The 13,848-nt window shown below is 39.8% G+C and overlaps 3 protein-coding genes across 3 annotated transcripts; all 3 read right to left on the bottom strand.

Moving 5' to 3' along the window:
• Positions 1-251: 251 nt before the first annotated feature.
• On the bottom strand, positions 252-3,876 carry CBG13967 (the record flags this gene model as incomplete). Its single annotated transcript, XM_002634804.1, has 8 exons — positions 252-356; positions 1,014-1,147; positions 1,212-1,427; positions 2,564-2,786; positions 2,927-3,013; positions 3,070-3,138; positions 3,477-3,609; positions 3,740-3,876. The coding sequence occupies 8 exons, from the start codon at positions 3,874-3,876 to the stop codon at positions 252-254; spliced, it is 1,104 nt and encodes a 367-aa protein (XP_002634850.1).
• Positions 3,877-5,425: 1,549 nt separating this feature from the next.
• On the bottom strand, positions 5,426-8,495 carry CBG13968 (the record flags this gene model as incomplete). Its single annotated transcript, XM_002634805.1, has 7 exons — positions 5,426-5,715; positions 6,276-6,357; positions 6,590-6,940; positions 7,442-7,686; positions 7,909-8,111; positions 8,306-8,365; positions 8,419-8,495. 7 exons carry the CDS (start codon positions 8,493-8,495, stop codon positions 5,426-5,428), a joined length of 1,308 nt encoding a protein of 435 aa, XP_002634851.1.
• Positions 8,496-9,439: 944 nt separating this feature from the next.
• On the bottom strand, positions 9,440-13,359 carry CBG13969 (the record flags this gene model as incomplete). The annotated part of the gene is made up of 9 exons (XM_045236291.1): positions 9,440-9,523; positions 9,809-10,042; positions 10,144-10,428; positions 10,576-10,746; positions 10,983-11,575; positions 11,808-11,899; positions 12,670-12,858; positions 13,195-13,244; positions 13,297-13,359. 9 exons carry the CDS (start codon positions 13,357-13,359, stop codon positions 9,440-9,442), a joined length of 1,761 nt encoding a protein of 586 aa, XP_045095286.1.
• Between the last annotated feature and the right edge of the window lie 489 nt (positions 13,360-13,848).

Raw genomic sequence — 13,848 nt, 5'->3', positions numbered from 1 at the left:
TATATGTGCCAAAAAATTGATGATTTATATATTTGAAAAAAGCGGAAAAATATATCACAAATGAAAGAAGAAGCACGAATCTAGAATAATTAGAAAAAATCATGGGGATCAATTTATGAGCTTGTTTTTCAGGGGGAGGAATGGCACATTTAGAAAAAAAACTGAAAATTGCAGGAAAAATCACAAAAAAGCGGGGGGAAATATAAAAGTTCCAGAAAAACAATTTTTTGAACTTTTGAAAAAAAATAATTTTAGGTTTCATCAAAATTGTCTAGGGCATATTGAATGTCTTCGTCGGCTTTGACGATATTCGTAGAAAGTAAGAGACGCAGAGAACACAGACAGAGTTGACGGACCTGGACAAAAATGAAAAAAACTAGATTTTTCGAAAAAAAATGTTCTGAAATTTATTTTTTTTTATTTTGATTCAAAAACTCAAAATCCAGATTTTCATTGTATTATCGCTGAATTCAACTTGTCGAGAGCTTCAAAATAAGCCCCATATTGCCTAGGCTCGTCCACTTTGGTTTTTCGGCCGCGTCGCGGTCATGCGTCGCGTGTCCAAGTAAAATTTCAAAACGGGCGGAGCCTAGTCGTGTTTAGGCTCATTTTAAAGCTCTCGACGAGTTGAATACAACAGAATAACTCAAATTAGGTAGCAAAGCCGGTTAAAATGATTTTGAGTCAAGAACATTTTTTAAATTTTTTTCTAAAGTCCAATTTTCCCCTAGAATCCAAATCTGGATTTTTATTTTATTATAGCTAGATTTAGCTTGCCGAGAGCTTTAAAATGAGCCCAAACACGACTAGGCTCCGTCCACTTTGAAATTTCCCACTAGACACGCGACGCAAGACCGCGACGCGCCTGAAAAATCAAAGTGGGCGGAGCCTAGTCGTGTTTGGGTTCATTTTGAAGCTCTCGACGAGCTGAATACAACAAAATAAGAGAAATTCCATGAAAATGCTTAAAATATTTTTAGTCGAAAAAAAAATTTTTCAAGAAAAATCAATACCTCCCGATCATCGTGATTGATCGATTCTCGAGCCAAGACGTGTGCCAGGACTTTCAAATCATTCTCATAAAACATTTTCGTCAAAACTGGCTCGCCGAGCTCGATGACGTGGTAGAGGAATTTCAGACGACGTGCTGAAAAAATGATTAAAAAAATTTTTTTTTCGAATTTTGAATTTCTCGCTAAATCTTACTGTACCTGTACACTTTCGATTCGTCTCCTGTATCATAACAATCCCGAATTCCGCACACGAATACGGATCGTCTCTCATTGGTTCGAAAAGCGAAAAAGGGGCGGAGTCTTGTTGATTTTCGATTAGCCCACCGAAATTTGTGCACAATTCCAGTACGTCCACTTTATCATAATCATTGATGTGTGGGTAGAGACGGCGGAAGAATTCCGTGTTTAGGTGGTCTGCAAAATTTTTGACTTTTTTTTTCGTTTTTTGACTTTTTGAAAACTGAAAACTCACACTTTTTAGAATTTGAGCACAGATTATGATTTCCCTTGCGATTAGCTTCAAAATGAGCCTAAACACGACCCATTTTGAACAATTTTGACCATCGTGGCCGAGGTTTTGCAAGTGGTGGCCTAGAAATTTCAATAACTCGGCCACCATTTAAAATCACGGTTTGAAACTACCGAAATTCAATTTTCCATGTATAGAGCTTCAAAATGATACCCCAAACGACTGGATTAGACCTATTTGAAGCGGTGGCCGAGTTTTTGCATTTTCTAGGCCATCAAAGTTCGGCCACGTCTCAAAGTACGCGGAGCCTATCCGAGTTTGGGCTCATTTTGAAGCACTCAGTTAGCCAATTACGATTTCAGTGTTTTTAAATCAAAATGTTTACGTTCCAGGCTTTTTTCAGCCGAAAATTAGTTTCCTTGGCTGTCTATCAGAAAGTGGGCGGAGCTTAGCTAGAATTGGTCAGAGCCTACTCGTGTTTGTGCTCATTTTAAAGCTCTCAACTAGCCAAAGACGTTTCTAGCAAATTCAATTCAAAATTTCCATGTTTCGAACTTTTTTCAGCCAAAATTCAGTTTTCTAAGATGTCTATCAGAAAGTGGGCGGAGCCTAGCTGAAAGTGGACGGAGTCGAGTTGTGTCTGGGCTTATTTTGAAGCTCTGCACTAGCCAAAGACGTTTTCAGTAGTTTCAGATGAAAAATTTTACTGTTTCGAACTTTTTTCAGCCAAACTAAAGGTTTCTAGGACATCTATCGGAAAGTGGGCGGAGCTTAGCTAAAATTCTGTGGCGCCTATTCGTGTTTACGCGCATTTTGAAGCTATTAACTAGCCAGAGACGTTTTAAATAGTTTCAAATCGGAATTTCCATGTTTCAAGCTTTTTCAGCCAAAAATTAGTATCCTAGGCTGTCTATCGGAAAGTGGGCGGAGCCTAACTCAAAATGGGCGGAGCCTACTCGTGTTTAGGCTCATTTTAAAGCTCTTAACGAGCTTGATTCAAATATAAATTTAGATTTCAAAAATATTTTTCTGAAAAGATTTTAGGAGCAAAAAAAAGCTGTTCAAAAAACGCTCAACTTACCCATTTGCTCCAAAGGCACTGCCACGTCATCACCAACTACCGTATACATGAGTGCCAGAATTTTGAGCGCGGGAATTTGAATTCCATTCGATTTTTGGGTCAACGGGACGAGAGAAATCGCCAATTGGGTGTCCAGGAGATACTTTTTCACCGGGTCCCCACAATTTTCCATTAGAATTTTTAGCGTTATCAGCAATTGCTCCCTTACAGCGTCGTTTTGGTCCTGAAACGATGAAAATTTTGAAAATTTCAGAAAAATTGGTCTGGAAATCTATTTTTCTGAAAAATTTTTTTTGAAAAATTTCAGATTTTCAAAAAATTTTTTTTTTCGAAATTTCAAATTTCCCGCCTTAAAAAATTTACCGTTTGCAAAACAATCAATAATTGAGCCAACCAGTCCCAATGATTCGCTGAAGTCACTGCCAGCGGAATACGGTAGTCGGTTTTTTTCTGAAAAATTCAAAAATTTCAGAAAAATCGATTATCGATTTTTGTCTGAAACTCACAACTATGTCACAAAATGAAACTAGCTGAGTGCAAATCGCCTCGTCGTCCTGTTCGGCCGAGTAGCTGAGCTGAAAAAATTAGAAATTCTGGAATTTTTCAGAAAATTTTTTTTTGAACTTTCAAAAATTTTTTAAATTAAATTTTTTTTGCTTAAAACCACAAAGTTCCCGCATTTAAAGCTCAAATTCATACTTAGCACGTTCTGAGCTTCAAAATGAGCCTAAACACGACTTGGCTCCGCTCACTTTGAAATTTTAACTGGACACGCGACGCACGACCGCGACGCGCATGAAAAACGAACGTGGGCGGAGCATAGGCAATATGGGGCTCGTTTTGAAGCTTTCGACGAGCTAGATTCAAGAAAAAAACTCAAAATCTTATTTAATAAGAAATTATGACTATTAACCTCTTGTTTCTCCTGAAAAATATCATAAAGTGCGCTGGAGCATGTTTCCAGCACTTTCCGATCGTGACACGTGGCAATGTCGACCTGATAGTTTTGAGATGACTGTTCCAGAAGATTCCAGCAGGAGGAGTCGCTGAAAAATAAGGTTTTCAGAACTTTCAGACTAAAAAAATCAATTTCGGAATTTTCAGGATTTTTTTTCGAATTTCTAATTTCTCCGTTTGGCGCCAAATCTTCAAAATTAAAAAAAAATGAAAACGAACGATAAATGTGGTTTTAGAACTTGTAAAACCGTCTGAAAAGCAATATCACAATGAGCCAATGGAGCGTCAGTGACCGCCCGAATACGGTCGATGCATTCGGAAACTAGATGGTCCGGCGAGAATTTCGCTGTGTACATTTCTGAAAAAAGACTAATATTCTGAAAATTGAAAAAAAAATCAAAAAAATTTTGGGAAAATTTATTTTTTAATTTTTCTAAAATTTTGACTTTTTCTCTTTTAAATCTCTAAAACTGGATTATCTTTTATTACAGTTAGATTCAGCTCGCAAAGAGCTTCGAAATGAGCTCCATGTTGACTAAGATCCGCCCACTTTGAATATTCAGTGGCGCGTCGCGGTCGTGCGTCGCGTGCGCCAACGGAAAAATGAAAGTGGGCGGAGCCTAGTCGTGTTTGGGCTCATTTTGAAGCGTTTTTAAATTCTGATTCAATGGGAATATTCACAATTTCTGGATTTTCGAAAAAAAAAATGAAAATTGTTTTTTGACATATTTCAGCATTTTGGGATGCTTCTGGCTGAAAATCAGAGATTCTTGAAAATGTTTTGTGTTATTCTTGCTTGACTTGTTGAGAGCTTCAAAATGAGTCCCATATTGACTAGGCTCCGCCCACTTTGATTTTTCAGGCGCGTCGCGGTCGTGCGTCGCGTGTCTCGGCGAAAATTCAAAGTGGGCGGAGCATAGCCGTGTTTGGGCTCATTTTGAAGCTCTCACCGTACCAAATCAGACTTTCTAGGTCTTGAAAGTGGGCAGAGCTTACAATTTGTCAATTTGGCGGGAAAAAATCCAGAAAAAGCAAAACGCTCTCGCAATAACGAATCTTCACCCAATTAGTAAAATAATTAGGGGTAATTAAATATAATATTTCCAATTAAAAATATTTATTTTATCTTTTCAGGTAGAAACAAAAAGTAAATTAAGAAAATAAATTATAATTTCTTTTCTGTATGGTATGTAGATTGTTCGTAAATCGACCAATCAGTTAAATGAATAAATAAGCGATTTGGGATGGGGGTAATTAGGAGACGAGTATTTAAATAGCAATTAGAGATAATTAATTTTCGAGGACCGAGAGAAAAAAAACCGCTTTTTAATAGAAATTTTGGGATGGAAAGACTGGGATTTTTCAGAAAAAAGAGAAAAAGTGAATACAGCAATTTTCAGCAAAAAAAGACAGGGAGAATACGGTTTATACAAGAAAAAAAACGAAGAAAAAATTGATTTCAAGCCATGGCCTAACTTTCGGTGGCCTAGAAATCTCAACCTGGTCCTCCTATCCAAATGTTATAGTGACTATCTTATTGGCCTTGGCGAGAGCTTCAAAATGGGTATAAACACGTCGAAAAAGTTTGGTGGCCGAGTTTTCCCATTTTCTAGGCCTTGAAAGTTAGGCCACGGTTAAAAAATTGCGGAATCAGGTCGTGTGTGGGCTCGTTTTGAAGCTAGAATCGAGCTGGACGCAAATTTGATGATTTTGAATGAAAATTCCGGAGTTGAAGGCAAATTTAGGTGAAAGAAACGTTTCTAGGCCATGAAAGTTAGGCCATGGGGGCTCATTTTGAAGCGGCGAGTGAGAGAAAGAAGAATTTCGAAGTTTAAAATAACGAAAATGAATGAATGAAAAGATTTAATGGGGTTCACAAAGTTAGTTTATCGATTGTTTTCGGGGCTACTGTGTATTCTGGCCATTCTGCCTGCCACGAGAAGCTTCTCTTCCCTCGCCTCCTCCTTCTCCTCCCAACTCTCTCATCTCTCGAACCATGCTAGCGATCGCTCGATAGAACTGAGCTTCATATTGTAATGGTCCATCATCGATTTGATCCATCCACTCGTCGTCATCATCGTCACCCCAATTGAACATGCCATCTGAACCCGAGGCATCTGAATCTGTATCTGTCTCATCGTCCGGGAATATGAAGTCGGCCAAACGAGCACGACGACGAACGTGTGGATCCTCTCCTGCAAAAAATAGGCTTAAAATATCAAAATTAGACTAAAGTTGGTCAGAATTAGGTCAAAAAGTCTAACATAGCCCTAAAATAGGCTTAAATTGGTCTGAAATTGGCTTAAAATAGCGAAAAGTTGACTTTAAAAATTTTTTAGGAAAAAAAAATTCCTAAGCCTCAGTAAAAACTTTCCTAAGCCTCAGTAAAAGAATCCTTAGTCTCAGTAAAAGAATCCTAAGCCTCCGTAAAAATTCCCAAGCCTCAGTGAAAAAAATTTTGGCGGGAAAATGAAAATTTCAAAAACACGTGGAAATTCTGCTGAAAAAAAAGGCCGGAATTAGGCTTAAAATAGTCCCACAATTGTCCAAAATTTGTGTAAATTGGCTTCAAATTGTCCAAAATTAGCTCTAATCAGCCTAAAATCAAATTTTTGCGATACAAAAATTCATTTTGACTCTTTATAGGCATTTGAGCGCTAAGTTTCGCTAATTTTGGACCAATTTCCGTCATTTTCAGGTCATTTTTAGGCCGTTTAAACAAATTTCAGGCCTATCTAGGCCCAATTTTCGTTACCTGGATCAATGGAACCATCGGGAAGTTGATGTTTGTAGAAGCACTTGTTGCCAAACTTACAGAATCCCGCTTCTTTGTTATTCTGGAAAAAAATTGGGCATTTTTAGGCTAGATTTAGGCTCGGCTAGGCTCATTTTCAGGCCTATTTTAGCCTAATTTCAGGCGCTAGTTCGAACCTTTGAAATCTAAGCTTTTTCAGGCTCTTCTAGATCACAATTCGGGCGTTTTTAGCGATTCTTAGTCAATTTTCAGCCATTTTTCTTCACTTTTAGGGTTTTTCTCAATTTTTTGCCATTTTCAGGGTCAAAACTAACCGAGTAGTACTTGCAAATCTTGCTCTTCATATTATCCTTATACATACTGATCAAAACCTCCTTCTCCTGCCCTTTCTCCACCCAAAACAACGATGGAATGACATAATCCGAGTGTTGACGACATTCCGGACACGACCGTACCACTTTTGTCGCCATTCCTGCGTCTCGTTGATCTCTCGATCGCCATTCTCGAATGCATTCCAGACAGAAGCAGTGTTGACATCCGTTCAGAATTCCGAATCGCATATTCTTCTCCAGTATCATTTCCATACAGATTCCACACGATTTCGTCTCGGATTCTTGCATCAGGAAGGCTCGTTCCATTTCAGCTTGATGATTCGTTGTGCATTCCTGGAAACAATTTGGAGTTTTTAGGCTAAAAAGTCTTATGGCCGAGTTTTGATGGCCTAGAAATCCCTCTAAATTCAATATTGAAGTCTTATTACTAGATTTGTTTTCCTAGCGTACCACAAGCTTCAAAATTACCCCAAACAAGCCCTTTCTAGGTGCGTTTTGGGAATGTTTTGAGTGTGGCCGAGTCTCGATGGCCTAGAAATCCCAAACTAGTCCTCCAATCCCAATTTCATAGTGATTATTATATTTGCCTTGTCGAGAGCTTTAAAATGAGTATAATATCGTTGGAAAAGTTTGGTGGCCGAGTTTTCCGATTGTCTAGGCCATGAAAGTTAGGCCACGGTGCAACAATTAAGGAATCAGGTCGTGTGAGGGCTCATTTTGAAGCTAGAGGCGAGCTGGAGATGAATTTAAGGGTTTTGAGTAGGATTTCCGGAATTCAAGTGAATTTCGGGTCATTTTGGGTCATTTTCAGCAAAATTTTCAGCCCCAACTAACCTGTAAATGTTTCATTTTCAATTCCTTGTCGTACGGATGAAGACACCATTGATGGCACATATCACACAAATTGCCATGGGTAAATGGGCAATCCAGGTCCTTTCGATTGCAATTTCCACTTTTTTCATTATATGGACACATCATATTCTGAGGATTTCTAGATCCTGCTGCCGAAGACGTGGATGGTCCATTCAGGTGGGCGGAGTTTGCGTTGGCAGCAGCGGCATAGGACATGGGGGCGGAGCCTGGAAGAAAGGGGCCGGGTTTAGAGCAAATTTGAACATTTTCGGGCTATTTAGAGCCCTTTCAGCCCATTTTCAGGCAAAAATTTGACTATTTTCAGCTTTTATGGGACCAAAATCAAAATTCGGACAATTTTAAACCTGTTGCCGGCGATTTTCAGCCACTTAAGACCTTTTTTGGGTCATTTCTAGCCGATTTTTGACAATTTTCAGCCACTTGCTCACCAGAAGACGTCTCCTTCAACCAACTGGGCACAAAAGCCGGCGCCTCGGCGTTGAATCCACTGGGTTTTGGTAGTTGAACGGGACGAACACGTGGCAATACTGTAGCTGGGGTTACTGTAGATGAGGAGGATGGGCGGTCCATATTGTTGTTACGAGAGGGACGAGCGGTGTGTTTGAAACGGCACGCGCCGCCGAATGAGCATCTGGAAAATTCGGGAAATGGAAAATATTGCTAAGCCTCAGTAAAATTTGGCAAAATTGAGCAAAATATTGTATTTTTGAATTTTTCAGGAATTTTCAACTGATTTTAAAGCAAAAAACCGCTCAATTTTCTAAGATTTTAGGATTTTTTCGGATTTTTCTCTTTTTTTCAAGAATTTCTTCAAATTTCACTAACTTTCCAGCTAAATGAAATTGACAAATGTTTTCACTCCTCGCCGTTTCATCGTGTCGAAATCTGAAACAAAAATTCCTTTTAAAATCCCAAAAATCGCATTTTTTAGCTCATACGTGCACGCGTTCCCTTTCGAACATATTCCATTGGCAAAATACCGGCAGTCTTGGAGCGTCGTCGGATGACGTGACATCTGCAACGAATTCTAGAATGTTCTAACACAAAAAAAATTGCAAAAAATTCGAGCAAAAACGGACGAAAATGATCGGAAAATGATGAAAAACCGGGTGGAAATCCGCCGAAAAAAGAAAAAAATTTGGAGTCCAGTGGAGCGCACTTGCATTTTTCTGAGGAAAAGCCGCGGCAAATTCAAATATGGGTTTTCAAAATTTGTCATAAGCCTCAGTAAAAATTCCTAAGCCTTAGTAAAAAACTCTAAGCCTCAGTAAAAATTCCTAAGCCTCAGTAAAAACCCTAAGCCTCAGTAAAAATTCCTAAGCCTCAGTAAAAACCCTAAGCCTCAGTAAAAATTCTTAAGCCTCAGTAAAACTTCCTAAGCCTCAGTAAAAGATTTCTAAGCCTCAGTGAAAACCCTAGGCCTCAGTAAAACTACTAAGCCTCAGTAGAAGTTCCTAAGCCTCAGTATTACTCCTAAGCCTCAGTAAAATTACCTAAGCCTCAGTAAAAATCCTAAGCCTCACTAGCCTAGGGAAAAAGTCAGTAACACATTTTGGGCGGGAAATTAAATTGTTTGATTTTTGAATTATCTCGTTTTCAGTCATTTTAGGTCATTTTTCATCAGATTTTTTTTTCAATTTTCAGCGATTTCAAGTGCAAAAAACAGGAAAAATTTATTCATGGCCATTGGGGGAATATTTCGATGGATTGAATACAAAGAAGTGGAAATTTTGAGTTTAGTGAATAAAGTAACCTCGATATTATAGAGAAAAGAGAGCAATTTTATGTGAAAAAAAACCAGATTTTTTGGTATAGGAAGAATGAATAAAAATCGGGAAGACGAATCGAGAGTATCAGATAGAGGAGGCGGAGTTTGGCTTGATTTTTGATACAAAAATCTAGACTTTCTAGATTTAAATTGCCAAAAAAGAATTAATAGCGTAATCTAAGAATGAGCAATTATTGATAGTATCCACCGGCTCCTCCGTATGGTGCTTGTGCTGGTGCGGCTCCTTGTCCTGGAATCATTCCGTAGCCGTATCCCTGAAAATTGAAATTTCGGTTTTTTTGGCTCAGCTACAGCTGAAAATCGTAGTTTCTGACGTTCCCAACTCAAAAACCTCCAGAAATTAGATTCTTGGCTCTTTTTGGCTGAAATTCTTAGTCTAGACGCCTATAATGGCATTTAGGCCTTGAAAATCGCTATTTTCCTACTCTAAAATCGCTATTTTAGGCTTGAAAATTACCAATTAAAGCTCAAAAACAGCTAGTTGAGCTCAATAATAGCGATTTATAACTCAAAAATGACTAATTCAAGCTCAAACTCACATTAGCCATAACCTGCTGTTGTGGTACAGTCATCATGGGAACCTGTGGTGGTGGGACGACATTCCGTGTTGACAGTGGAAGTCGTGCATGAACCGCGTCCGGAAACAGATCGTGGTACGAGTTGACGGGCACGTAGTTCGCCGTAATCACTTTTCCACTGAACCATCGCCCATGGAGCGCGCTTACCGCTTGATGAGCAATCGCGATGGATGGACATTTGACGTAGACGTTTCCCTGAAAAACTCAGAGGCTTTCAGGCTTGGAAGTGAGGAGTTTGAAGGGTTTTTAGTTTTTTTAAGCTTAAAAACCAGCCTCATGAGCTAGAAATTCCTCACCTGCTGCGATCCCTTATCCACGAAAACGTGTAGTGCTCCTCCATGACATGCACACTGCTCAATGACATCCTCTCGAATATCATGATCCCATTGTGGTTCGGTCTCTTTCGCGGGATCAAACATGTTTGATAAAAGGAAGCATTGTGTGGCGATTGATGGGATTTGCGAGTTTCCAGCGTGTTGAGCGGCCATCTGAGCTGATGCTGTTAGCTCCATTCCGGATCCTGTTCCTTGTGCGAGCTTTGCCATTAGCTGTTGACGTCCGCCGGCACCCAGTGAGAAGCCCTGGAAATGGTAAAATTTGATTAAATATGGGTTAAAGATAGATAGGCTTTGTTTATAGTTTGGAGATTTGTATGAGAAGAAAAAATACATGATAAATAGAGTTTTCAAAATCATTTTTCCAGAGTTCTAAGCTCTACGCCTACTCACCTGACGATCTCCAACGTCATCTAGCGATCTCTGATGTATCGATGCCTCCTCCTTCTTGATAGATTGTTGTGGTGTTGGCTCCTGTTTGATCGTCAAGCGCATTTTACGTCCGGCCACTTCGAAGTCGTTCAATTGCTCACACGCCTTCTGAGCTTCGTCGGCGTTTCGGAACTGAAAATAGGAGATATGTTATGCTATATATATATATATATATATAGGCTGGAAATCAAATATTTTGAAGCTTTTGGAGTCAAAAATTGATAAGTTCTAGTTCAAAATCTCTCTTTCCTAGACAGAATTTCTAGAGTTAAGAATCTAGAGGAATTTAGAGCTATTGGAAATCTAACTTCTGAAGCTTTAAGATTCAAAATCTCTCGTTTTTAGAGTCTAGAATCCAGATAGCTTACCGTGATGACAGCGAATCCTTTGTTCTCTCCATTCATATCCTTCTCCACATCCAACTTATCGATGCGTCCAAACGAATCGAATACCTCGCCCAGCATCTTATCATCAATTTTCGGGTGGAGATTCTCGACGAGCACCTGAGCCGGCCCCTTGCCTCCTGGAGCAACGAATCCTAAGGTGGAGGCGACTGACGAGTTGGCAATGCGGTTTCTTTCGGCGCATGTTCGCTGAAATATTAGATTTGGACCAAAAATCACAGTTTCTTTTACCTGAATCTGTAACGGAGCACCCATCAACCGTTGTCCATTCAACGCCAATCCCAACGGAACACTCTCCTCATCCCAAAACTCTACATAACAGATGCCTTTGGATCTTCCTGTTCTCGAATCCGTGATAATCCGAACATCCCGAACGGCGCCGACTGACGAGAAGAACTCTTCCAAGTCGCGTGGACGAGTATCACGAGCGATTTGCATGATCAGCAGTGTCCGTTGGTCTCGTTCCTCTGCGGATAGCTCCAATTTCGCGTTTTTCGGTGGCGAGTGACGTGGATTGAATGGCATCACATCGCGACGTTCTGGTCCTGGTAGGCGGCCTGCAAAAATTAAGATTTGAGGCGGAAAATCTATTTTAAAAAGGATCAAAATCGATGAAAAATAGCTGGAAATTGCTTGAAAACGACGATACCGGATTCCGGACATCCGGACACGCATACAGACTTTAAAAATCATCCAAAATCACTGAAACTGTCTAATTTTCGACTCTGTCTGTCTGTGTGTCGCAATTTCCAGCAACTATTTCCCTGGTCAAATCAAACGATTCCTCACTTCTTGGCGGACTTCTTCTCGGGGATCTTCTCACTGGCGAGCGACGATCACGACGGCGTGGTGGAGAGCGACGGCGGTCGCGCGAGCGGGTTCTGAAATGGGATTAGTTGGACTTTCGGTCTTGAAATTGTACTTTTAAAATGGAATCAGTTGAAAATGCAATGGAAAGTAGAGGAATATGTATCTCCAGATCGAATTTTTTGCAACAAAACGGGGTATCCTAAACCGATCTTGGAATAGCAATTTTTAAGATTGAAATTGCGATTTTCAGAGTTTGAAAGAGCAAAACTTAATCTTGAAATAGCGATTTTTAAGCTTGAAATTGCGATTTTTGAGATTGAAATAGCTATTTTTGAGCTAGAAATAACAGTTTTCGAGCTGCAAATAGCGGTTTTTGAGCTTCAAATAGCGATTTTCAGAGTTTGAAGCTCCCATTTTCAAGCTTGAAATAAAATTTGAACTTCTAGGCTAAACAAGGTATCAGAGCTCCTATAAATCTCAGTCAGAATCAAAGGGAAACTTCTAACTTTGGAGTTTTTGGAATCGCAAAAGAAAACAACTGATAACATGTCTGTGGTATTATGATAAACAAGTTATCAGTTGACAAGAAGTAAGGGGGTTCTTCTATCATAGGTTTTACGGTAACTGAGATTTAAAAAAAAAGAAATTTCATGGTCAAAATTCAGGGTTCTCAATCCTTCTGTGTCCTTTCAAAGTGCCGAAAACTAGAAGAATTTGCCTGAAAAATCCTGAAAAATGTTCCCATTCTCTCATTCTCTATCATTTCTCTCTCATAATTTCCCTTTTTTTCCCATAGCATTTTCTCCTCATCTTCCATCGCCTTTTGGATTATTTTCCTTGCCTTGATCGTCGCCGATATCCTCCTCGATCACGGCTGCGGCTCCTCCGACGATCCCGGCTTCCTGAACGTCTCCGTCTCCTGTCACGGCTCCTACTTCTCGAACGACGTCGATCTCCACGATCCCTGGATCGGCTGCGCCGGCGATCCTTGCTTCGACTGCGGCTCCTCTTCCTGTCTCTGGAGCGAGATCTGAAATCGATTTTTAGCAAAAAATTATGGTTTAAGGGGGGCTTTTTTCATTTATTTCCAAGTTTCTGATCGTTCTGACTCTTCATTTTTCGGGTCTGAAAAGGGCTAGAAAGAGGGGAAAGAGGGGGTAATGTCTGCCGTAGAGTAAGAAGTGTCTCTGCCTGGAATCAAAAATTCTCGAACCGATCGGAACGAACCCGTATGTTTATCTGCCTATATATTGGTGCTGGTACTGCTCCGCTTGCGGTCTAAATCGACACAAGTCTTAGTTTTGAACTTTTTTCAATTATTTAAAAAAAATCTAATCGAATATTCTAGATAATCCTCCCAGCTTACCTCGATCGATTGCTTCGCGCCGGTGATCGCTGGCTGCCTCGGCTCTTTTCCTGCAAAAAAATTGATTTTTCTCAATTTTTTAATTTGTCGTCGATAACTTACGTTTTTGGCGTCTTCCATGGCTCCGTCGAGCATCGCGTCGATGTCCATTGCTGCGTCGGTCATGTTTCAGACGAATTTTAGCGAAAAATCTGGAAAAAATCGGGTGGATATTCCTGTTGTTCGAGTTTCGAAATTATGACGAAACTACCGCGACGCGTTCAATACGGAGACCGCGCCGCGAACAACGGCACTGAAAGGGAATCGTGGCGAGACCCAATAAAAGAAAAAAGAGTGCGCCTTTAATTAAAATGGGTTTTAGAGCGTTTAAAGGCGTTTTAGCTGAAAAAAATTGGTAGAAAGTAAAGAAAATGGCTTAAAAATATGTTGAACTATTGAAAATAATAAAAAAAAACATAAAAAAATCAACCGGGAAACTAAAAATTTCGGCAACAAAAAGTTACTGTAGAAAATTTTAGAAGCATGTCCCTTTAATACCGTATCCATGTTTTTGAGAGCACACCAACTGGGAGTAAAACAAAAAGTGGGAAGAACCATCTGGGAGGAAAAATAGGCGGAGCCGGGGGCGGAGCCTAATTTGCAACCCTGGCACGG

Source organism: Caenorhabditis briggsae, assembly GCF_000004555.2.
Source record: "Caenorhabditis briggsae complete genome, chrIV, whole genome shotgun sequence".
NCBI lineage: Eukaryota > Metazoa > Nematoda > Chromadorea > Rhabditida > Rhabditidae > Caenorhabditis > Caenorhabditis briggsae.
This window is presented reverse-complemented; position numbering and strand designations above follow the sequence as displayed.